This window comes from Ochotona curzoniae, unplaced genomic scaffold (genome assembly GCF_017591425.1).
Source record: "Ochotona curzoniae isolate NIBS_2020 unplaced genomic scaffold, NIBS_Ocur_1.0 contig_908, whole genome shotgun sequence".
NCBI lineage: Eukaryota > Metazoa > Chordata > Mammalia > Lagomorpha > Ochotonidae > Ochotona > Ochotona curzoniae.
In genome coordinates, this window is record NW_024466607.1 from 15,651,066 (window position 1) to 15,674,639 (window position 23,574).

Here is a 23,574-nt window from a genome sequence, read left to right on the forward strand (position 1 = left end):
TGCCCCAGTCTGGCATAGCCCATCTCTCCTCAGCATTTGCCAGCAGGTGCTGTAGCCTGGCCCAGCCTGTTCCCTGTTTCAGGGAGCCCTGGCAGGTGCTGCTGCCTGACCTGGCCCAGCCAGTCCCCAGTCTTGGCATAATACAAACTGGCCTTTACCTTCCAGGCAGGGCTGCTATGGCCTGACCCATCCAGGCCTGCATTTCATCCTCATTCTCAGATCTACCGGTGGGTGTTATGAACTGGCCCAGATAGACCCACCTCTAGACCTGAGCCACACATATACCAGTGGGTACTGTAACCTGGCCTGGTCTGAGCTGTTCTTTGCCTTGGTTCTTGGGCTCCTCTTGGGCACCCCCTGTCCCACTTCCTATGTACTGTAATGGCCAGAGCTGAGCTGATTCAAAGCTAGGAACCAGGAGCATATTCCAGGTCTCCCACATGCATGCAGGGTCCTAAAGACCGAAGCCATCCTCCACTTCTGTCCCAGGCCATAAGCAAAGAGTTTGATCAGAAATGGAGCCAGGACATGAACCAGCACCTATGTGGGATGCTGACGCTAGCAGGTGGATTAGCCTGTTGAGCCACTATGCTGGCCCTAAATTTTGTGTTTATTTTAACACATGCACAGCACATATATGTGTGTATGCATATGTGAGGGAGTTTCAAAAAGTTCATGGAAAACTTGATCATTTTTTTATACTTTGTGTCTGTATTTTTACATTTTAAAATTATTTTTATTTTTGATAATTTTTACATAGTTGATCAGGTTGATAAGGGCCAAGGGTTATAGGAAGGTGGGTGAGATCACCATTTGCACATTCTCTTTTTTTCCTTCCTGTATCTGGGGGAAGGAGGGAGATAAGGGGAGAAGCCACACACAGCCTCCCAACCATCCCAGGCTCCCTGATATGAGGCATACTCTGAGGGTCCTGCTCGAGAGGTTTCTATAGTTCAACAGTTCTGAATTACTGCCAATATCACCAAAAGTGAGATTTTCCATCTGCTGGAGTGTGTTGGGGAGAGTGCAGGGGAGTTAACTGATGGTGGACAATAGACATCCATGAGGTTAGGGAGGCAGAACAGCTAAGGGGTCCATGATCGACCATGATGCTACTCTCATAAAGCTCCAGGTCAGAAAGGCCTTCCAGCCTCAAGAAGTGATTAGATTCCATCCCCAGTATCCTGGCCTCAGATGCTGGGCAGGTACCCAGGGTCTACCCCAAGGCCCTGACCTGAATTACTGGCCCAGACTTCCCCTGTGGGCCATGTCTGTCTGAGCCAGCTCTGGGTCAGTGTGCCTATGCGCTTCAGGACTCTGAGCCAGAGGTCAGCCAGCTGACAGGTCAAACCAACTGCGGGCAGACGCAAGGCGGCCAAGTGTCGAGCGGGTTAGGTGCTCCATTAGGTTATGTCCATTGGTGTTGGAGTAGGAGGGCTTGCGCCAACCCTGACTCCTTCCTTGTAATCTGCCCTTGTCCATGGGCCTCCTCCTGTTGAGGGCTGGCCAATGACTCACAGCCCAGAAAGGCAGGGGAGCACACAGGCCAATGGTTCCCTCACAGGAATCTCTGGATTTGGCACCAGCAGGGAGGGCTCCTTTATGAGCTGTTTCTGTGATGTTGCAATTTGTACCAAAATGGAAAGCATGAACAAACAAGGTATGAGGCATGATGTCACTGGTGAGTGATCAGACACACTGAATGCCTGCTCTCCCAGGCAGGGCTGCGGCTCAGAGGCAGGCTGCTTGGTTCCACAGAAAGGAAGCTCAAGTGATGTCCACAGGCACTCTCTTGCTTGAAGGTGGGAGGGTTAGGGTTAGAACTCACTGCTGTCGGGGCCGGTCTTGTGTCCTGACAGCCACTGGGCTGACGGTGAGTCAGGATCTGCCTTGGGAGCAGCCCAAAGTACCAGATCTGGCGACACCATCCTCAGGGGGTGAGACACAGTGGGCCACTCGTGGCTGCTCGTTCAGCTGATGTGCAGCACAGTGGACTGGTGTTGAACAGTGCTGTCTTTCCTGCCCTTCTCTGCTCTAAACAGTCTGGGAAAGGGGACAAGCGGAAAAGACTCTTCTCAGGGAAAGTCCTCAGCACCCCAGAGCCCAGGGGCCCTGTCTCTCCAGCTCCCCTGCAGGCTCCTGGCAAAGCAGCAGTGGCTCCCTGTGGGAAACAGATCTCTTGTCCAAGCTTCTGCTTCCTCTGCTTCTCAAACCACCTCCTGACCCTGCAGAGCCTTCCCATCTTTACCTCCACTCAGGGCCCCGCTGGATTGGCCCATATGGGCATCCAGGGAGGTCCTGGCCAGCCCTCAGAAATGGTAGGATGGCCTTTCTTGTCGACAAGAAGGGCGAGCTTAATAAACCTGGTTTCTGGTGGAGCCATCAAGCTCAGGTCAGCTTTGCTCTGCTTTTGGCTCTTAATGACTGCTTACCTCCTTGCCAAGAGCCTAGTCATGCCAGTAGGACCCTAGGAGAGATGTTCTCTCACACCAGTAGAAGGCCAATCCTTCTGTGGGCAGCCAGCTAGGAAAATGCCTGAAGACCTCCTGAGCAACTGCTGCTAGTTCCAAGGCCAGGGCAGTCTGCCACAGGACTATTGGTGTGTGCCCAGCCCATTATCCTGCCACTTTCCAGTGTGCAGCCTCCATACCCCTAGCAAGAGGGTAGGGACCTGGCAGCAGCAAGAGAAAGGAAGGGTTGGGTCCCCTCCTGCATATTTTTGGAGACCTGAGCAGTGATAAGAGAGGGCATTTATGCTGGTTTAGAACCTCCTCAGCCTGTGTCCTGCCTGGGAAGGGCTGGGTCAGGGTGTGGTCCAGGCTCCTCACTGTTGAAGAAGCTGGATGGAAATAGCCTGCCCATCTGGGCGATGAGTCACGGAAGGCATTTCTTTTTTGAAGAGGTTCTATTTTAGGTGAGGCGCCTGTGACAGCCTGGGAGATGAGGGCTGCCAGGAGGAATGTTCTAGTGATGAGGTTAGGAGTTAGAGCACATGCTTTTGTTCAGTCCTGTCCACAGCCCCAGGGAGGGTCCCTCCAGTCCCAGGAAATGGAAACTTATTTCCCAGACTCCCCCTTCTCAGTCTCAGCTCAGGCTATAGCAACTATAGTGCAGCCCGGGGCCCTGTGACAAAGAACAGGGCTGGAGGCCCAAAGGTCCTCAAAAGGTCCTTCTGCCCCCACAGTGAGCCTGGATCATTTTCTGGTAGTGAATGGCCCTTCAAGGGGATTCACAGCCCCTGACAGGGCAACACCAGGGCCGCAGGCCTCAGCTCTGGCTGTAGGGGAAGAACCTCCTCATCACAAGACCTGCTGTGGTGGCTTCAACCTGGAGGAAGTAGTGTCTGTATCACTGCATCATCAGGACGTGTCTCCCAGGCAAGCCTCTCTGGGGTGAGGCCTGCTGCCCACCATACACCACTTGGAACTCCCAAGGAATACCCTGTCCACAAGAGATCCCAGGCTCTGCAGGACACAAGGGACTCCTGGTGAGCTAATTAGTACATACTTTGGGATGAAGTAAGCATTTGGAGGAAAATGAGCTGCGTAAGGGCAAGGGGAGAGATGGTCACAGTGTGGTCCATGAAGGCGCTTAGGAGAGAGGTGATATCTACACAATAAAGCAAGCCAAGGGAGAGAGGGAATATGAGTACAACAGCCCTGGTGCAAATTTTAGCTCAGAGCTCCACTTGACCCATCAGGAGGCCCTGTGTGTCTGGGCTGAAAAAACCAAGGAGAGAGGAAAGAGACCAATGGGAGGGGAAGGCTGGGTGGCTCCTGGGGCTGTGGTCACTCCTTCTTTCTGTCACCCTACCTTTCAAGTAAAAATAAATAAATCTTCAAACATAATGCAATTATAAGTAATATGCTATAATTTATATGTGAGTTGTTAGAGGAAAAAAAATATGTATTGGCTCATGTAATTAGAAAAGGGTAGACTAAGACATAATTTTATCCATAGAATCAAATGATCTTCTTGGCTGCACTTCCAGCTGTTGATTGAGTTCCTTCTTAGCATCTCTCCGCATGTTCAAAAAGACGGCTGCTGGTCATCTTTCTGTCTAGAAATCCAAGAAATAAAAGGCCTCCTCTTCTTGCTGCAGCAAGGCTTGGCAGGCTCTTGTTGGCCCTATGGGTAAGGTCCCATTCCCATCCCTGCACAGGGCTGATGGCAGAGGAAAACAACATGTTTACCAGTGAATGGCTGCACGTGTCTTATTTGTTCTGGAAACAAAAATTATCCAATCTTCTGTAAAATATATATATTCCTTTAGAGGGTACAAGGCTTATTTCACTCTGCTTACACCAGCCACTTCGATCACATTATTCTGTTCTACATTCTGTGATTTTTTGGTTCATATATTGTCTTTTCAGCTGGAGTCTCGGCTTCTCCAGGATAGAACCTGTGGTTTCATTTTATCTTCTGTGCCTCCTTCTTCCACCTGTTTATCTTTACCTACTCATTCTGCAATGTTTATTGGCTACTTAACTGTATGCCAGGCATTGCTCTAGGCCCAGGCCTTGCTACCTGGTTTACATTTTTTGAAGAATGCTCTTGGGCCAGTGTTGTGGCTCTGAAGGCTAGTAAGACCCTGCTTGAGATGTGCATATATCCTGTATCAAAGTACCAGTTTGAGTCCTAGCTACTCCATACTTTGGATATAATTCCTTGATAGGGCACATCCCAGGCCCAAGTACTTGTATGTCTGTGCCCTATGCAGGAAACCTAGATGGCATACAGTTTCCATCTGGTCCAGCTCTGACAATTGCAGGCATGTGGGATAGAACCATTTGGGAATAGAGGGTCTCACCTCCTCTCTCTCTCTCTCACTCTCTCGCTCTCTCTGTTTCTTTTTTCTTTTTTTAAGTATCTGCTTATTTTTATTGGAAAGGCAGATCACATTTACAGAGAGGAGAGACAGAGAGAAAGATCTTCCACCCACTGGTTCACTCTCCAAGTGGCTCACAACAGCCAGAGCTGAGCAGATCTAAAGTTAGCTTCCTCCAGGTCTCCCACGTGGGTGAAGGGTCCCAAGTCTTTAGGCCATCCTCCACTGCTTTCCCAGGCTACAAGCATGGAGCTGAAAGGGAAGTGGTACTCAAACCAGTGCCTGTTTGGGATCCCAACACTTACACGGTGAGAATTTAGCCACTGAGCCATTGTGCTGAGCCCTCATTGTGTTTCAAGTAAAAAATTAATACATCTTTAAAACTAAAAATGGCCAGAATGGGAAAGGGTCAGGAGCCTACTTAGGCCATCCAGCCTAGAAGTCAGTAGTGTGGACTGGAGAGCGGGAATCACATGTCCAGGTCTTGGGTGACCCCGCTGGGTAGGGAGGATTCTCAACAGGTGGGTCCAGCAGGTAGCAGGCTGCGTGATGGGGGTGGTTAAGGAGTATAGGACCACCTGTGCTCTGGCCCAGGTGCCATCTGCCCCACCCCATGGCATCCTAAAAAAACCCCTGAGCAGGGGGCTTGGTACTTCTGCCTGAGCCAGAAACCAACCCTAGCTACTGTGGGGCCTGTACTATCCTGGACCATGAGCACCACCTGGCATGGCCACCTTGCTAACTGATGCTTCTCTCCTTAGGTGAAAGAATGGCTCTGTCTGAACTGTCAAATGCAGAGGGCTCTGGGAATGGACATGACCACTGCGCCTCGTTCCAAAAGCCAGCAGCAGCTGCACTCCCCAGCCTTGTCTCCTGCCCACTCCCCAGCCAAACAGCCCCTGGGGAAGCCAGAACAAGAGAGATCTCGGGGCCCAGGGGGACCACAGCCTGGATCCCGCCAGGCTGAGACAGCCAGGGCCACCTCAGTGCCGGGACATGCCCCAGCAGCTGCCCCTCCAGAGATGGGGAGAGCATCTCCTCAGCCCTCCCTCCCCACCAAGCCTTCCACCGCTGAGCCCAGGCCACCTCCAGGAGAGGCCTCAGCAAAAAGTGCCACCACAGCGCCCTCTGGGGCTGGCGCTGCCGAGCCGACTCAAGAGGGCCTCACTGGGAAGCTCTTTGGCCTTGGTGCTTCACTGCTAACCCAGGCAAGCACCCTCATGTCTGTGCAGCCTGAGGCTGAGCCCCAGGGCCAGCCTGCCCCCAGTAAGGGTCCACCCAAGATCGTCTTCAGCGATGCCAGCAAGGAGACTGGTCCAAGACCTCCAGGCTCAGGACCTGGGCCTGGACCAGCACCTGCAGCCAAAACTGAGCCTGGGGCTAGGACAGGCCCTGGGTCAGGGCCTGGAGCCTTGGCAAAAACTGAAGGAACAACTAGTCCAAAACATGGCAGAGCAGAACACCAGGCAGCATCCAAGGCTGCTGCCAAGCCAAAGACCACGCCGAAGGAAAGGGCTACCTGCCCACTGTGCCAAGCGGAGCTCAACATGGGCAGCAAGGGCCCAGCCAACTATAACACCTGCACCACCTGCAAGCTCCAGGTGTGCAACCTGTGTGGCTTCAACCCAACACCCCACCTGGTGGAGGTAAGAGCTGGACCAAGCATGTATCCCCAAATTGGTGAGAGGCTAGAGCCTAGAGTGTGGGGGTGACACAGGAACCGAAAAGGGCTGTCAAGTGCTGGGTCTGCAGCAGGCACGAGACTGCTCCTAACAGACAGTGTACAAGGGTGCTGGGGCTCCTCTCTGTCCATGCCTCACACACACCAGTCTTTCTACTCGGAGATCTGAGTCTATGGTGGGTGGGAATAGAGGTGCCCACTGTCTTTGACTGGACAGTGCCCTGGGTCTGCTCCCAGATGTAGATGGATTCAGGAAGCCCTGAGCTGACCCTCCCATTTCCAGCTGCTGTGGCCGCTTGTGGAGGTGCTCAGGAGTACTCCTCTTCCCTAAGGCAGGTTTGAGGGAGAGCTGGGCTGGCACAGTTCTTTCTGCCTCTCTTTGCAGAGTCAGGTGGAAGGAAGCGGAGGCACAGCATCAGCCTTCTGTTTGCTTGAGGTTTGGGTCCAGTCAGGGAGGCTTGAAATGTAGAGGTGCCCTGGCACAGCTGTACTCCCCTAAACTCCTTACTTACTCTCTCATACCCAAGATCACTCCGTGGCTACTGGGCATAGCCAGGGGTGTCTTGCCCTTAGAGTGCTCCTGGGGGCTGGAACTGACTCTTCCTGGTGTAGTTAGGTGGGTTTCTCGCCTGTGTCACATTAGGAGATGGTCAGGCCAAGACCCCTACCTCCTGCACTTATGCAGCTACTTGAGCCCTGTGGGCTTGTGGGCTGAGCCATGCATGGTGGCGCAGGGGTGTGTGGCACATAAATCACCGCTGGCCCAAAATGGAACAAGAGAGGAGAGCATGATGTCATCATGGTCTCCTCACTACACTGTTCTCATTTTCCTTGGGGTAGACCTTCATGGAGCCACTCAGTGTGACTAGGAATTTGCCTTTGACCACTACAGGGTGTCTTTTCTTTTCTCTTTTTAAGATTTATTTATTTTTATTGGAAAGGCAGATGTACAGAGATAAGGAGAGACAGAGAGGAAGGTCTTCCATCTGATGGTTCACTCCCCAAGTGGCTGCAACAGCTGGAGCTGAGCCAATCCAAAGCCAGGAAGCAGGAGCTCTTCTGGGTCTCCCACGCAGGGTGCAGGTCCCAAGGCTGTGGGCCATCGTCTACTGCTTTCCCAGGCCACAAGCAGGGAGCTGGATGGGAATCAGGGCTGCCGGGATTAGAACCGGCGTCCATATGGGATCCCAGCGCGTTCAAGGCGAGGACTTTAACCACTACTCTATCACACCGGACCCTACAGTAGGGTGTATTTTCCAACATGTATGGCATTATCACTGAGTAAGACAAGGGATTCCTGTGTGACATCCATGTGGCCCTCCAGTTCCATCCACACTGTCACTTTAGTAAGTTCTAGGCCCAGTGACTCATGGGAGGAAAGCTTGCCTGGCTATCTGGGCAGTGGGGGTATGCACTAATCCAGGTCACCTCAGGGCCATGGAACCCCCCAACTGGCTCTTCTACTCAGAGACTTCCAGGCACAAGTTCACCACTGGTTGAGTGGGGTGCCTTGACCTTGAGGGACCAGGAGGCCCAGTGGATTCCTGGGCTGGCCTGGATGGGAAGATTCTTGTCCCTGAGAGACCGCTCAGCCTACATTTCCTCACTGAGCAAAATATGCAGAGATCTGTCTCTGTCCAGGAGTGTAAGTGTTCCCGACAGCTCGCTGTGGCAGCCCCAGGCCAGGCCTGGCAGTGCTGAATTAGGCCAAACACAAGCAGCTCTGTCACATGCTGCCTCCAGATGATGCGTCTGGGTTCTGCTCCAAGCCTGTCATTAGCTGCTTGATTCTGGCTTTCCTGGGTCCTATAGCTTCTGCCTCTCCATGGACTGCATCCACTTGGCAGCCCCCACCATCAGGAGCCTGTGGCTGGCTTCTCCTCTCCACCCTGGGGCCACAGCCCTCGTCCTCCCTGACACAGTGAGCAAAACTTTCTCCTGGCTTCATGTTGCAGGGTTGGTGGGGTTAGGCTGGTATTCACTGTGTCCTGACCCCAGCTTCACTCTTCCTCACTGAGCCCTTGAGCAGGTCATGGCCATCTTTGATAGCCCTTCAGTGATTTGCCACTTTGTGCTTCCCCTGTCCTTAGCTAGAAGCTTCTGGTTTCTAATGACCACCTCTTCCCTGCCTTGGCCAAAGCCAGAGTGTGAGGCTCAGAGTGACTGCCGAGTCTCTGTGCACAGCACAGGCAGGCTGGTAGCCCAAGGCAGGGACATACCAGAAGAGCCACCCTACTCCCCTCACAGTCCTATGGGACTTGTCTCCCAGAGCTTCCCCTGAGGGCAGAGCTGACTGTTCAGACCAGTGGTTGGAATGTCCCTCAACGTCTCTGAGAACCTTTTTCTTCCTCCCCAGACAGGGAGCCCACAGTGTGTAACATAGGTGGCAACACAACCGGAGCCTGTTCCCTTTGAAAGTAACCATAATGCTATTTAGTGAGTCATTTCATAATTAAGACTTGTTGATTCCAATTTTTTTTTAACATTTATCTTTTTGAAGGATAATAGTATCCTCTGGCTTAATTTTTAATTAGCTTTCAGTTCAAAGTAGAGCTTGTAAAGAAATTAGTGCAATTGGATCTGTTACAATAACACTGCCAGTTTCTTATTTTATTTTTTATTTATTCTAATGTGCAGTAATTCTACCTTTGAGAAGTCAGGCCTCCCTAGGTACCTGTGTACCTGGTGCCTGTGATACAGGGGCTGAAATGGATTTTTCAGAGCAAGTGCTGGGATAGGGCATCGGACAAGAGGCCAGCAGCTGTCGGTGCTCCTGATCTGCTACAGGGGTGCGCAATCTCAGGGTACCCCGGCTCCTCCCTACAGAATGGGAACAGGGCTCATCCCACATAAGCTTCTGTGGGAGCTAGGTGAGGTACTTACGCCCTGAGACCATGGACCCATGCAACAGACACAGCAGGGAGTCTGCCCAACATCCTGCCCAGCCCCCAGGGCTATACTGGCCCACAAGGCATGCTGGCCAGTGGACCCAGGAAGCAGCAGGTCTCTAACACCTGTTGGCTGCTCTCTGATTTCACAGTCAGTTCACTTCCTAAATAACGATACCCTGGACCACAGAGCTCCATCTGGTGGTGTGCACCGCTGTCTGTCCCACCTTCAGGTGCTGATTGTTCTTGGGGAATGCTGCCTTCCTGCCCCTGAAAAGGAACCAATTTGAGGGCAGCAAGGCAAAAGTGGCCATCAGAGCCCCTCCAAAGACTCTCCCTGCCCAGTTGTGAAAGGGGCCAAGCAAAAGGCAGTTTTCCCAGGGCTGGGGACAGCTGAGGCTGAGTGAGTGGGAGTGTGACAGAGTGTGATGTGGAATAGCTTCTGCCCTGGAGAGCTGAGTGCACAAACAAGGGAATGCATAGCGGGGCTTGGGTGGGGAGTGCACTGGGGTGTAGATAAAAGCAGAGTGAATCAAGGCACTAGGACCTCAGCGACTGGACAGGCATTCCACTTGGGCTGCCTGTCACCATCCCGTGCCCCAGAAGCCCCAAGCCTGGGCCAGGTCTCCCCTTGCTGGCCCAGATACCATGTATGTTCCCCTGACTTCCAGGAGCCAAGTCAAGTGTTTATTTTTAGCTTATTTCCCACCTCCTTCTCACTGCCCTCCCTTCCCTGCTGCCTTTTATAGCAGAGCCAGGCGCAAGGAGGCTGGCTGGGCCACTCCTTCTGCAGGCCGGCTGTCTCCATGAATAAGGGTGTGAGGGAGCAAGTGACTGCAGCAACATGCTGTACTGTGGCCTGGGCCTCTTCAGGGCTGGCTCTGAGCTTGTGGCATTGAGTCTGCCTTCTCCAACCAGACCACCCTGCAAGGTGCCCTTGCTTTATTTTGATTATTGCTTCTGGGAGGGGGTTTGCAGGTCAAAGATGGGGGTCACAGATTTACTGAGCAGTGGTAACATCTTCAAGAGGCCCAATCTAGGATAACTGTGTCCAGGGACCTAAAGAGGAGTCAGGGCAGCACTGCCTCGGCCTCGCCCCCAGTGTGGCCCAGCTTCCCACCCTATGAAGCTGATGCTGAGGCTTGGAAATGGCTGTTGCTCATCTCCAGAACTCTTTTTTTTTTTAAAGATTTATTTATTTTTATTGGAAAGGCAGATATAGAGGAGGAGAGACAGAGAGGAAGATCTTCCGTCCGATGATTTACTACCCAAGTGACTGCAACGGCCAGTGCAGTGCCAATCCAAAGCCGGGAACCAGGAACCTCTTCTGGGTCTCCCTCGTGGGTGCAGCATCTGAAGACTTTGGGCCATCGTCTACTGCTTTCCCAGGCCACAAGCAGGGAGCTGGATGGGAAGCAGGGCTGCTGGGATTAGAACCAGCGCCCATATGGGATTTCAGCACATGCAAGGTGAGGACTTTAGCCACTAGGCTACTGCACTGGGCCTGATCCTGTGATTCTTATAATGGCCCATCCCTTTGACAAGGCTGCTGGCAAGAGCCTGAGAGTCCAGAGACCCAGAAGGAACAGCAGTGGGAAGGAAAGGGTACCAAGACTGTGTCCCCACAGGGTAAGCCCAGGCACAGGTGTCAATGAGGCCCTGCTCTGGACTGCACTAATCCTCACTCCTCATCCCCTTCCTGGGCCAGAGCAGGGCACATCCTCACATCCTCTTTCTAACTGAGGCTCCCAGGAAACCTGCCCCCATCAGCCTGAGACCTGCAGGAATCACTCCCACGGGACTCAGGGCTGCCCACATAGGCAGCCAGGGCTGAGGCACTTAGACCTGACTTGTGGGATTCTAGTGGTCTGACCTGTGGTCTTCAGTAGGGATTGATACTTAGATCGGATCTGAAGCAGGGTGGTCAGCACTAACAGTATTGGATTAAGCACCCAAATATTAATCCTTGCCCAGCTCTGAAAGCAGCAGAGCCCCTGGCCAAGGGTAACCTGCCACACACCTTGCAGTCTGAGAAGCATTCCAGAACCCCAGGGGCAGGAGGCAGCTTCTGCCAAGGGTATTAATTAGCCTTGGCTAAGGAATGTGAGCGGAGAGGACTGCTCAGCCCTGCCCACAAGCAAAGTTTGCCCTGGACAGCATTCTTTGCCCAGCACAGCCTTTGCTTGGGCAATGGTATAGAGGAAGATGTCAGATCTGAGAGCTTGGAGGCTGGTGAAGGCCCTGCCATCCCTATTCTGCGCTGATCTCAGCAGCTGGACCCCATTGCCAGTCCCCAAAGAGTAGTTCACCTCCCTGAGGGTGCACCACAACTCCCTTTGTATTGCTTATGGCCTCCCGCCCCTGTGGTTATTCTCTTCTGGCCAGGTGCAGAGTTCTAGGGAAAGGGTGGATGTAAGGAAGGGACCCTTCTTATTCAGTTTGTTATTTTCATTTTGACCCTGTGTATGTCTGTCTTCAGGCTCCCTATTCCTTTTCTTCTTTAAGTTTCCAGAAGGACTCATGGAAATACTCTGAAGTACCTCAGTGTGTTTGTGATTTTCATCAACTCCCTCTTCCATTTGCTTACAGAAAACAGAGTGGCTCTGTCTGAACTGCCAAACTAAGCGGCTGCTCGAGGGCAGCCTGGGAGAGCCGACACCCATGCCGCTGTCCACCTCACCACAGCCCCCTGTGGGAGCCCCTCACCGTGCTGCTGGAGCATCCCCTCTGAAGCAGAAGGGGCCACAGGGGCCCACTCAACCATCTGGCCCTCTGCCTGCCAAGGCCAGCCCCCAGCCCACCAAGGCCAGCCCCCAGGCCAAGCCCCCCAGAGCTTCTGAACCCAGCAAGACCCCAAGCAGTGCCCAGGAAAAGAAGCCAGGAGCCCCAGCAAAAGCTACGACTGTGCCGAAGCCGCCACCAGAAGCAACCCTGCCCTCTGGGACGCCTAAAGTCAAGAGTGGGGTGAGGAGGAGTGAACCTGCCACCCACGTTACCAAGGCAGTTCCAGAAGCCCCCAAGGGTGGGGAAGCAGAGGTCAGTCCCTTCACTCCCATGAGCCCTAGCTCCCTGAGGGGATGGTCTCAGGAGAAGCTTGCCTCCCTGGGGGACCAGGGATGTCAGCTGGGTCAGGGCCTGAGGAGACATGGAGGAGGACAGGGATGTCCCAGCAGAGGGAAAGTGGAAATGAAGCCCTGGCAAGCCCGGAGGCTCTGAGTTGGAGAGTGGACCTGCATCTGGCACCTTGCTGGATGCCTTGTTGAGTTTTGACACCCTTTGTTCTAGTAAAGCTTCTCTTTGAATCTCTAGTGCTGCTTGAGGCTTGCCATGGAAGCTCTAAGTCATCTACGGACAGGGACATGGGCTGGGTGGTGGGCCCTAGACCCTTGGAAGATGGGGAGGCCCTTCCCCAGAGCCCTGGGATTGGCAGGGAGGGCTGGGCTCTACCACAAGCTGCCATGGGGAGTCAGTGTCTGCTCTTGCCCTGCTGCAGGAACCGGTGGGCAAGCCTTACTCTCAGGACCTGTCGCGGAGCCCACAGAGCCTCAGCGACACGGGCTATTCTTCTGACGGCATCTCCAGCTCCCAGAGCGAGATCACAGGTGTGGTGCAGCAGGAGGTGGAGCAGCTAGACAGTGCAGGAGTGACAGGGCCACGCCCGCCCAGTCCTGTGGAGCTCCACAAGGTCGGGAGCAGTGTACGTCCGCAGCTGGAGGCCCAGGGCCTGGCCCCTAGTGGCAGCGAGCGGAGCAAAGCCCCCAGCAGCAGCATCAGTGAGGAACAGAAGCAGCGGCCCCATTCCCTGTCCATCATGCCAGAGGCCTTCGACTCCGATGAGGAGCTGGAGGACATCCTGGAGGAGGAGGACTCCCTGCAGTGGCAACGCCAGAGGGAGCAACAGGACACAGCCGAGTCGTCTGACGACTTTGGCAGTCAGCTGAGGCATGACTACGTGGAGGACAGCAGTGAGGGCGGCCTGTCCCCAGTCCCACCCCAGCCCCCAGCCCAAGCAGCAGAACTGACTGATGAGGAGTTCATGCGGCGGCAGATCCTGGAGATGAGCGCCGAGGAAGACAACCTGGAGGACGATGATGACACTGCTGCTCCTGGGCACAGCCTGGCCAAGCACGGTGCCCAGAAGGGCAGCTCCAGGACCAGGCCTGAGTCTGGCCAAGAAGCAGCAGCACTGCCTAAGAGGCGCCTGCCCCACAATGCCACTACAGGTTATGAGGAGCTGCTCTCAGAGGGAGGCCCACCAGAGGACACCGAAGGCAGCGGGGCACTGCAGGGTGGGCTCCGACGCTTCAAGACCATTGAACTCAACAGCACGGGCAGCTATGGCCACGAGCTGGACCTGGGCCAAGGCCCTGACCCCAGCCTCGACCGAGAGCCTGAGCTAGAGATGGAAAGCCTGACAGGCTCACCGGAGGACCGCTCCCGTGGGGAACACTCCTCCACCCTGCCTGCCTCCACACCCAGCTACACGTCCGGCACTTCTCCCACTTCCCTGTCCTCACTCGAGGAGGACAGCGACAGCAGCCCCAGCCGCCGGCAAAGGCTAGAAGAAGCAAAACAACAGCGCAAGGCCCGGCACCGCTCTCACGGGCCCCTGCTGCCCACTATTGAGGACTCCTCGGAGGAAGAGGAGCTGCGGGAGGAAGAGGAACTGCTGCGAGAGCAGGAGAAGATGAGGGAGGTGGAACAGCAGCGCATCCGCAGCACAGCCCGCAAGACCCGGCGTGACAAGGAGGAGCTGCGGGCCCAGCGGCGGCGTGAGCGCTCCAAGACGCCACCCAGCAACCTGTCCCCAATTGAGGATGCTTCACCCACCGAAGAGCTGAGGCAAGCAGCTGAGATGGAGGAGCTGCACCGCTCCTCATGCTCCGAGTATTCACCCTCCCCCTCTCTGGATTCGGAGGCCGAGGCTCTGGACGGAGGCCCCTCCCGCCTGTACAAGTCCGGTAGTGAGTACAACCTGCCCACCTTCATGTCCCTCTACTCACCAACTGAGACCCCTGTGGGCAGTGCCACCACTCCCAGCACCGGACGGCCCCTCAAGAGTGCCGAGGAGGCCTACGAGGAGATGATGAGAAAAGCTGAGCTGTTGCAGCGGCAGCAGGGCCAGGGCATGGCAGCCAAGGGGCCTCATGGAGGCCCCTCGCAGACCCCGGGCCCTAGGGGCCAGGGCTCCTTTGAGTATCAGGACACCCCAGACCGCGATTATGGCAGGGCCACTCAGCCTGCCCCTGAGGGTTCACCAGCTGGCCTGGGCAAGGCTGTGTATGAGGAGATCCTCCAGACATCCCAGAGCATTGCGCGCATGCGACAGGCTTCCTCCAGAGACCTAGCCTTCGCTGAGGACAAGAGGAAGGAGAAGCAGTTCCTGAATGCTGAGAGCGCATACATAGACCCCATGAAGCAGAATGGTGGCCCACTGACGCCCGGCACCAGTCCCACCCAGCTTGCTGCCCCTGTGTCCTTCTCCACCTCCACTACCTCGGACAGTGGTGGAGGCCGAGTGATCCCTGATGTGCGTGTCACTCAGCATTTCGCGAAGGAGCCTCAAGACACCTTCAGGCTGCACAGTTCCTCTGCCTCCCCCAGTTCAGCCCCCAAGGAGGTAGGCATGTCTGTCTCCCAGGGCCCTGGGGCCCCAGCCACAACAGCAGCGGCTCCCTGCCCAGCTGGCCTGCCACGGGGATATATGACTCCGGCTTCTCCTGCTGGCTCTGAGCGTAGCCCTTCACCATCCTCTGCGGGCCACGCCTATGGCGCAAGCCCAAGCACTGCAAACTATGGGTCCCAAACTGAAGAACTGCCCCCAGCCCCTAGCGGCCCTGCTGCAAGTGGACGGGCTGCCAGAGAGAAGCCCCTAAGCGGGGCTGAGAGTGAAGGGGGTGCTCCACAGCCTTCCCGGGGATATTCCTACTTTGCGGGGTCCAGCCCACCCATCTCCCCATCTTCCCCCTCAGAGAGTCCCACATTCTCTCCTGGCAGGCTGGGCCACAGGGCCACAGCAGAGTTCTCTACACAGACGCCAAGCCCAGCACCAGCCTTGGACATGCCACGGAGCCCCAGTGCTCCCACTCCAACCCCTATGGTAGCCCAGGGCACTCAGACCCCACATAGATCCACCACGCCTCGTCTGGTGTGGCAGCAGTCCTCTCAGGAGGCACCCATTATGGTCATCACGCTGGCATCAGACGCCTCCAGCCAGACCAGGATGGTGCATGCCAGTGCCTCCACCTCCCCGCCGAGCTCACCTACAGACACCCAGTCCACCGCCCACAGTTACAGCCAGACTACACCTCCCAATGGGTCTCAATTGCCCCAAGAGCCACCTGGGCCCCCTGGCTTTCCACGGGGGCCCAGTGCTGGTGCAGATGGGCCCCTGGCCTTGTATGGCTGGGGCGCCCTCCCTGCCGAGAACATCTCCCTGTGCCGGATCTCCTCTGTCCCTGGGACCTCTAGGGTGGAACCAGGCCCCAGGCCCCCTGGTAGTGCAGTGGTAGACCTCCGCACAGCTGTGAAGCCCACGCCCATCATCCTCACTGACCAGGGCATGGACCTGACCTCTCTGGCTGCAGAAGCAAGGAAGTACGGCCTCGCTCTGGATCCAGTTCCAGGACGGCAATCGACTGCTGTGCAGCCTTTGGTCATCAACCTCAACGCCCAGGAGCAGACCCATGCCTTTCTTGGCACTGCCACCACCGTGAGCATCACCATGTCCTCCTCTGTGCTCATGGCTCAGCAGAAACAGCCTGTGGTCTATGGAGACCCCTTCCAGAGCCGGCTCGATTTTGGCCAGGGGGCAGGTAGCCCTGTGTGCCTGGCCCAGGTCAAGCAGGTAGAGCAAGCCGTCCAGACAGCCCCATACAGAGGGGGTGCCCGGGGAAGACCCAGGGAAGCCAAGTTTGCTAGGTATAACCTCCCCAACCAGGTAGCACCTCTGGCCAGAAGAGATGTTTTGATCACTCAGATGGGCACCGCCCAGAGCGTTGGCCTCAAGGCAGGCCCAGTGCCAGAACCTGGAGCTGAGCCCCACCGGGTCACTCCAGCAGAGTTGCGATCCCATGCCCTGCCAGGGGCCAGGAAGCCACACACGGTGGTGGTGCAGATGGGAGAGGGCCCGGCAGGCACCGTGACCACACTGCTCCCAGAGGAGCCAGCCGGGGCCCTGGACCTGACTGGGATGAGGCCTGAAAGCCAGCTGGCCTGCTGTGACATGGTCTACAAGTTCCCCTTCAGCAGCAGCTGCACTGGCGCCTTCCACCCCACCCCCAGTGCACCTGAAAAGAGCGGGTCAGAGGCTGTGCCTCCTGGCCAAGGCACTGGCCCCTTCTATGGTCCCCGGGACTCAGAGCTTCCTGAGCCCCCTACCTACCGGGCACAGGGGATCATGGGGCCTGGGCCCCATGAGGACCAGAGGCCCTACCCACAAGGCCTTCCTGGCCGGCTGTACTCCTCCATGTCTGACACCAATTTGGCTGAGGCTGGGCTCGGCTACCATGCCCACAGGATTGGGCAGCTCCTGCAGGGCTCTGGACGTGACTCAGCCCTAGACCTCAGCTCCCTGAAACACTCCTACAGCCTGGGCTTTGCAGATGGGCGCTATGTGGGGCAGGGCCTGCAATATGGCTCCTTCACAGATCTCCGTCATCCCACAGATCTGACTCACCCGCTCCCCATGCGGCGCTATAGCTCAGTGTCCAACATCTACTCAGACCACAGGTATGGTGCCCGGGGAGACACAGTCGGTTTCCAGGAAGCCAGTCTGGCCCAGTACAGTGCCACCACAGCCCGTGAGATCAGCCGTATGTGTGCTGCCCTCAACTCAATGGACCAGTATGGTGGGCGACATGGCGGGGTTGGCAGTAGCCCTGACCTTGCACAGTACCACCAGCCCCAGCATGGGCCTGGGCTCAGTGCTCCACAGGGCCTGGCTCCCCTTAGACCTGGCCTCCTCGGTAACCCCACCTTCCCAGAGAGCCATCCAAGTCCCGGGAACCTGACACAGTTTGGACCTGCAGCAGGCCAGGGACCAGCTGTCAGACAGCTGCTGCCATCCACAGCCACTGTGCGGGCCGCTGACGGCATGATCTATTCCACGATCAACACCCCGATTGCTGCAACACTGCCCATCACCACCCAGCCTGCCTCGGTGCTGCGGCCCATGGTGCGTGGTGGCATGTACAGGCCTTACACGTCTGGTGGAGTCACAGCCGTGCCTCTCACCAGTCTGACACGTATGCCCATGATTGCTCCCAGGGTCCCTCTTGGGCCAACAGGGCTGTTGCGATACCCCGCTCCAGGGAGGTTCCCCATTGCTTCCAATGTCACACCTGCTGAGGGGCCTGTCTACCTAGGGAAGCCTGCTGCTGCCAAGGCCCCGAGCACTGGAGGCCCACCCAGGCCAGAGCCACCAGCAGGGACTGCGCGGGAAGAGCCTGTTCCCACCACCACCCCAGCTGCTATTAAGGAGGCTGCCCCAGCCCCAGTTCCAGCCCCACTAGCTGGTCAGAAGCCACCAGGAGATGCTGCTGCTCCTGGGGCTGGCACTACAACACTCAGCCGGCCAGGACCTGAGAAGGAAGAACTATCGCAAGAGGAGAGGCAGAGGAAGCAGCAAGAGCAGCTGCTGCAGCTGGAGCGGGAGCGAGTTGAGTTGGAGAAGCTGCGGCAGCTGCGGCTGCAAGAGGAGCTGGAGAGGGAGCGTGTGGAGCTCCAGAGGCACCGGGAGGAGGAGCAGCTGCTGGTGCAGCGGGAACTGCAGGAGCTGCAGACCATCAAGCAGCATGTGCTGCAGCAACAGCAGGAGGAACGCCAGGCCCAGTTTGCGTTGCAGCGGGAGCAGCTAGCCCAGCAGCGCCTGCAGCTGGAGCAGATCCAGCAGCTGCAGCAGCAGCTGCAGCAGCAGCTAGAAGAGCAGAAGCAGCGGCAGAAGGCCCCCTTCCCTGCAGCCTGTGAGGCACCTAGCCGAGGGCCTCCTCCAACTGCTCCTGAGCTGGCCCAGAATGGCCAGTATTGGCCACCCCTGAGCCACACAGCCTTCATTGCCGTGGCAGGGCCCGAGGTTCCTGGGCAGCCTCGTGAGCCTGTGCTTCACCGGGGTCTACCCAGCTCCGCCTCAGACATGTCGCTGCAGACCGAGGAACAGTGGGAGGCAAGCCGGGGGGGCATCAAGAAACGGCACTCTATGCCACGCCTGCGGGATGCCTGTGAGTCCGAGCCAGGCCCGGAGCCTGGCACGGTCAGGAGGATTGCAGACAGCAGTGTGCAGACAGACGACGAGGACGGGGAGGGCCGCTACCTGCTGACCCGGCGGCGCCGGACGCGGCGCAGTGCTGACTGCAGCGTGCAGACAGATGACGAGGATAATGCCGAGTGGGAACAGCCGGTGCGCCGCCGCAGGGCCCGGGCTTCACGCCATTCTGACTCCACTTCTGATAGCAAGCATGATGCCACTGCCTCAACATCCACTGCTTCCACTGCCGCTGCTGCCGCCAGGGCCACAAGCAGTGTGGGCATCCAGACCATCAGTGACTGCTCTGTGCAAACGGAGCCTGACCAGCTGCCCAGGGTCTCTCCAGCCATTCACATTACGGCTGCCACTGACCCCAAGGTGGAGATCATCAAGTACATATCGGCACCAGAGAAGACGGGGCGTGGGGAGAGCCTGGCCTGCCAGACAGAGCCTGACGCCCAGGCCCAGAGTGTAACTGGGACCCAGCTGGTCGGGCCAACTGCCATCAGCCCCTATCTGCCTGGCATCCAGATAGTCACCCCTGGGTCCCTGGGCAGATTTGAAAAAAAGAAGCCAGATCCCCTGGAGATTGGGTACCAGGCCCACCTACCCCCGGAGTCCCTCTCACAGCTCATGGGCCGCCAGCCTCCAAAGTCCCCTCAGGTCCTCTACTCACCAGTGTCACCCCTGTCCCCACACCGGCTGCTGGACACCTCCTTTGCTTCCAGCGAGAGACTGAACAAGGCTCACGTGAGTCCACAGAAGCACTTCGCAGCTGAAAGCACTCTCCGTCAGCAGACGCTGCCTCGCCCCATGAAGACCCTGCAGCGGTCCTTGTCTGACCCTAAGCCCCTCAGCCCCACCGCCGAGGAGTCTGCCAAAGAGAGATTCTCCCTCTACCAGCACCAGGGGGGGCTGGGTAGCCAGGTATGGGCACCGGGGCTGGTCCAGGGTGGGACAGGGATCTCTGCCTAGCTCGAGGGGCTCTGTAGGGAGGGGCCTCCCCTAGGGTGGGAGTGGAGCTTCCTCCGCCTCCAAAGGCTTGGGGGAGTCAAGGAGGCGGCCTCTGGATTCCTGTCTACCAGAGTCCACAGCCTGCCAGGGTGCCAGGGCCAATACAGATGGCACATGGGCCTCACAGCCATTCCCCCAGACTCCCTCTAGAGACATCACTCTCTCCCTAGCATTGCCCCTTTACTGCCCATACCACCTCCCTCTCCAGGTCACTTCAGCCCTCAGCACCAATCTGGGCCATTTAGATTCCAGGCCTCATCTCTAAGACCAGTAATACATTTCTGTCTCCATCCTGGCTTGGCTTCGGTTGCCTCACAGGAAGCCCCAGCCCAGGGCACAGGCCTTGAGGCCTATATCCCAGATACTACAGTGTGCTCCCTACTCCTACCTGGTCCTCAGATGATATACCTGCCTGCCCCTGCAGGAGCTCCAGGAGCATGAACTTGCTCTTCATGATGACTTTCACCATCACTGATGCACTCGGGCCTGTGAGAAACAGCCTAGCTGTGGCATATAGCAGCAGTGAGGATAGGGGCTGTGAGAGCCTCAGGCCAAGGATTCTGAGTGCCAGGCTGAGGAAGGTAGCTCCTGAGAGCTCCTGGAGGTTCCAGGACAAAGCAGGTATTTGAGCTTTGGGGACAGAATAGAGGCTGATAAGCTGGAGCCAGAGACCCTGGGTAAAGGAGGTGGTGGCCAGGGGCATGGTTAGGTATGTTAACCCATGCTCTGGCTGTGATGCAGGGAGCAGAAAGGTAGGCAGGAAAGAGCCTGGTGTATGCAGGCCAGCAGAGTGGGTGGGATCAGGAGCATTGGCTCACAGGGAAAGCAAGAGACCCAGAGAATCCCTTGGGGGAACCTATCTGGGGCCAGGCCATGGTGCACACTCATGGTGGTGGCCAAAATAAGGAAAGACAACAAAGAGAGGAGTTCAGAAAGTTAAATTTGTACTGCTGAAGCTTCACCCTTTGTTCCAAGATTTGCGGGACATGCTGTCACATGTGGTATCCCTTAGGGATGTGGAGGGAGATGGAGGCTAGACCAAGAGTGCAGACCAAGACACAAAACGATGTCAGGAAATGAGTGGATGCCGGGAGGACAGTTTCATAAGAGCAGCCAGGAATGAGTCTGCAACAACTGGCCTGCCATCAGCAGGTGCCCTTGCCCATAGAACTCCAGTGATCCTCCAGTACCCACTCCATTCCTCCCATCCATGCCCCCTCAGTGACTACTAGGCCTTGGATCCCAAGCCCAACCTGTCACGTCCCCATGGAGGTGGAAGGTAGAAAGCCCACTGGAGATGAGCAGGGAATCTCAAAGCCACTGTGTGCCAAGCCAGAGCTAGAAACTAGCGTAAATGGACATCCTGCCCCTTCCCCACTCCCCATCCTCACTGCCCAGAGCTCTGGGGGAATGGAGGGCTGTGGTCATGAGCTTTCTCTCACAGGCCAGCAGGTGGGTAGGATAGGGTTTGAAGCTGCCTGGTAAATCAGGGCACCCAAAAGCATGGAACCCAGCTCCTGGCCCAGCCCCAGCCAGACTCTTATTAGACCCCACTCCCTGCCAAGTCACCCACACCTCGGGTCTCAGTGCTGCCCACCCTTCCCTCTGTCTCAGGTGTCGGCGCTGCCACCCAACGGCCTGGTCCGCAAGGTGAAGCGGACACTGCCCAGCCCCCCTCCAGAGGAGGCCCACCTTCCCCTGGCTGGCCAGGCCCCCCAACAGCTGTACACAGCCAGCCTGTTGCAGCGAGGGCTGGCGGGGCCCACCGCCGTCCCTGCTACCAAGGCCAGCCTGCTCCGGGAGCTGGACCGGGACCTGCGGCTGGTGGAGCATGAGTCCACCAAGCTGCGCAAGAAGCAGGCGGAACTGGATGAGGAGGAGAAGGAGATTGACGCCAAGCTCAAGTACCTGGAGCTGGGTATCACGCAGCGCAAAGAGTCTTTGGCCAAAGACCGGGGTGGCCGCGACTACCCACCCTTGCGTGGTCTTGGGGAGCATCGTGACTACCTGTCAGACAGTGAGCTCAACCAGCTGCGGCTCCAGGGCTGCGCGACTCCAGCTGCACCATATGTGGACTTCCCCACTGCTGCTGCTGCTGCTCCAACCCCTACCACTGCCTTAGGCCCCACTGCTTTCCAGCAGCCCCGATTCCCACCACCAACTACACAGTACACTTCAGGCGGCAGTGGGCTGACCCAGAATGGATTCCCAGCCCACCAGGCACCCACCTACCCCGGCCCCAACACATATCCAACACCTGCCTTTCCTCCTGGCACCAATTATCCACCTGAACCTGGCCTATCGATCCAGCAGGCTTTCCGTCCCACAGGCCACCATACAGCCCAAACAACAATGCCAACCACACAGAGTACCCACTTTCCAGTTCCGGCTGACAGCCGTGTCCCCCACCAGAAGCCACGCCAGACATCGCTGGCTGACCTGGAGCAGAAGTTACCCACCAACTATGAGGTGATCGCCAGCCCCGTGGTGGCCATGTCTTCAGCCCCCACTGAAACTAGCTATGGTGGCCCAGCTGTGAGCAGCAGCTACGAACAGGGCAAGGGTCCCGAGCTGCCCCGGGCCAGTGACCGCAGCAGTGTGAGCCAGAGCCCAGCCCCTGCCTACTCTTCTGATTCACACTACACTAGTTTGGAGCAAAATGTTCCTCGGAACTACGTGATGATAGATGACATCAGTGAGCTAACCAAGGACAGCACCCCCACTGCCCCAGAGAGCCAGCGGCTGGATCCCATGGGACCGGGCAGCAGTGGACGCCCAGGGAAGGAGCCTGGAGATCCTGGTGCCCTTGAGGGGCCCACCCTGCCCTGCTGCTATGGCAGAGGAGAGGAAGAATCCGAGGAAGACTCCTATGACCCCCGTGGGAAGGCTGGCCACCACCGGAGTGTGGAGAGCAACGGCCGACCAGCCAGCACCCACTACTACAGTGACAGTGACTACAGACATGGAACTCGGGCAGAGAAATATGGTTCAGGACCCTTGGGGCCCAAGCATCCCGCCAAGAGCCTGGCCCCAGCTGCTGTCTCCTCTAAGCGCAGCAAGCACCGGAAGCAAGGCATGGAGCAAAAGATCTCCAAGTTCTCGCCAATTGAAGAGGCCAGGGACGTGGAGTCAGACTTGGCCTCCTATCCCCCCTCTGCAGTCAGCAGCAGCCTAGCCTCCCGGGGCAGGAAGTTCCAAGACGAAATCACCTATGGGCTCAAGAAGAATGTGTACGAACAGCAGAGGTACTATGGGGTGTCCAGCCGAGATGCAGCTGAGGAGGATGACCGTGTATATGTTGGGAGCAGCCGGTCCCGGGTGGCGTCTGCTTACAGTGGGGAGAGGCTGTCCAGCCACGACTTCAGTAGCCGGAGCAAGGGATACGAACGGGAGCGGGATACTGCAGAGCGACTTCAAAAAGCAGGCCCCAAGCCCTCGTCCCTAAGTATGGCTCACAGCCGGGGACGACCCCCTATGCGGAGCCAGGCTTCTGAAGAAGAGAGTCCGGTTAGCCCCTTGGGGCGACCTCGCCCTCCTGGGGGGCCCCTGCCTCCCGGGGATAGCTGCCCACAGTTCTGCTCGAGCCACTCCATGCCTGACGTCCAGGAGCACATCAAGGACGGGCCTCGGGCCCACACATATAAGCGTGAGGAGGGCTACATCCTGGACGACTCACACTGCGTGGTGTCCGACAGTGAAGGTAATGGGAGCTGGGGGTGATTTCTGCGGATTCAGCCTCTGGGGGGCCTGCTTGTGCCTGGGTTCCTGGGCCCTGAGATGTCCCAGCAGGGGTCTGGCCTGTTGCCTCCTCCAGTGGGCCCTGCCGCAGGCTGCCCTTGTCTGCTACACCTGTACCCTGGTGCCCCTGGTTGTGGGAGGGCGGGTTGGAGGGTTTAGTGATCTGCTTGTGGCTGTGGTG

The 23,574-nt window shown here is 57.1% G+C and overlaps 1 protein-coding gene across 1 annotated transcript in view; it reads left to right on the forward strand.

Moving 5' to 3' along the window:
- BSN (bassoon presynaptic cytomatrix protein) overlaps window positions 1-23,574 on the forward strand; it is an 81,462-nt gene that overhangs the window by 55,988 nt on the left and 1,900 nt on the right. Inside the window, exons 3-6 of the mRNA XM_040995011.1 lie at window positions 5,590-6,474; window positions 11,987-12,433; window positions 12,891-19,568; window positions 21,270-23,355. Of these exons, the coding sequence (XP_040850945.1) occupies window positions 5,590-6,474; window positions 11,987-12,433; window positions 12,891-19,568; window positions 21,270-23,355 (10,096 nt within the window). The remainder of the gene's footprint in view (window positions 1-5,589; window positions 6,475-11,986; window positions 12,434-12,890; window positions 19,569-21,269; window positions 23,356-23,574) is intronic.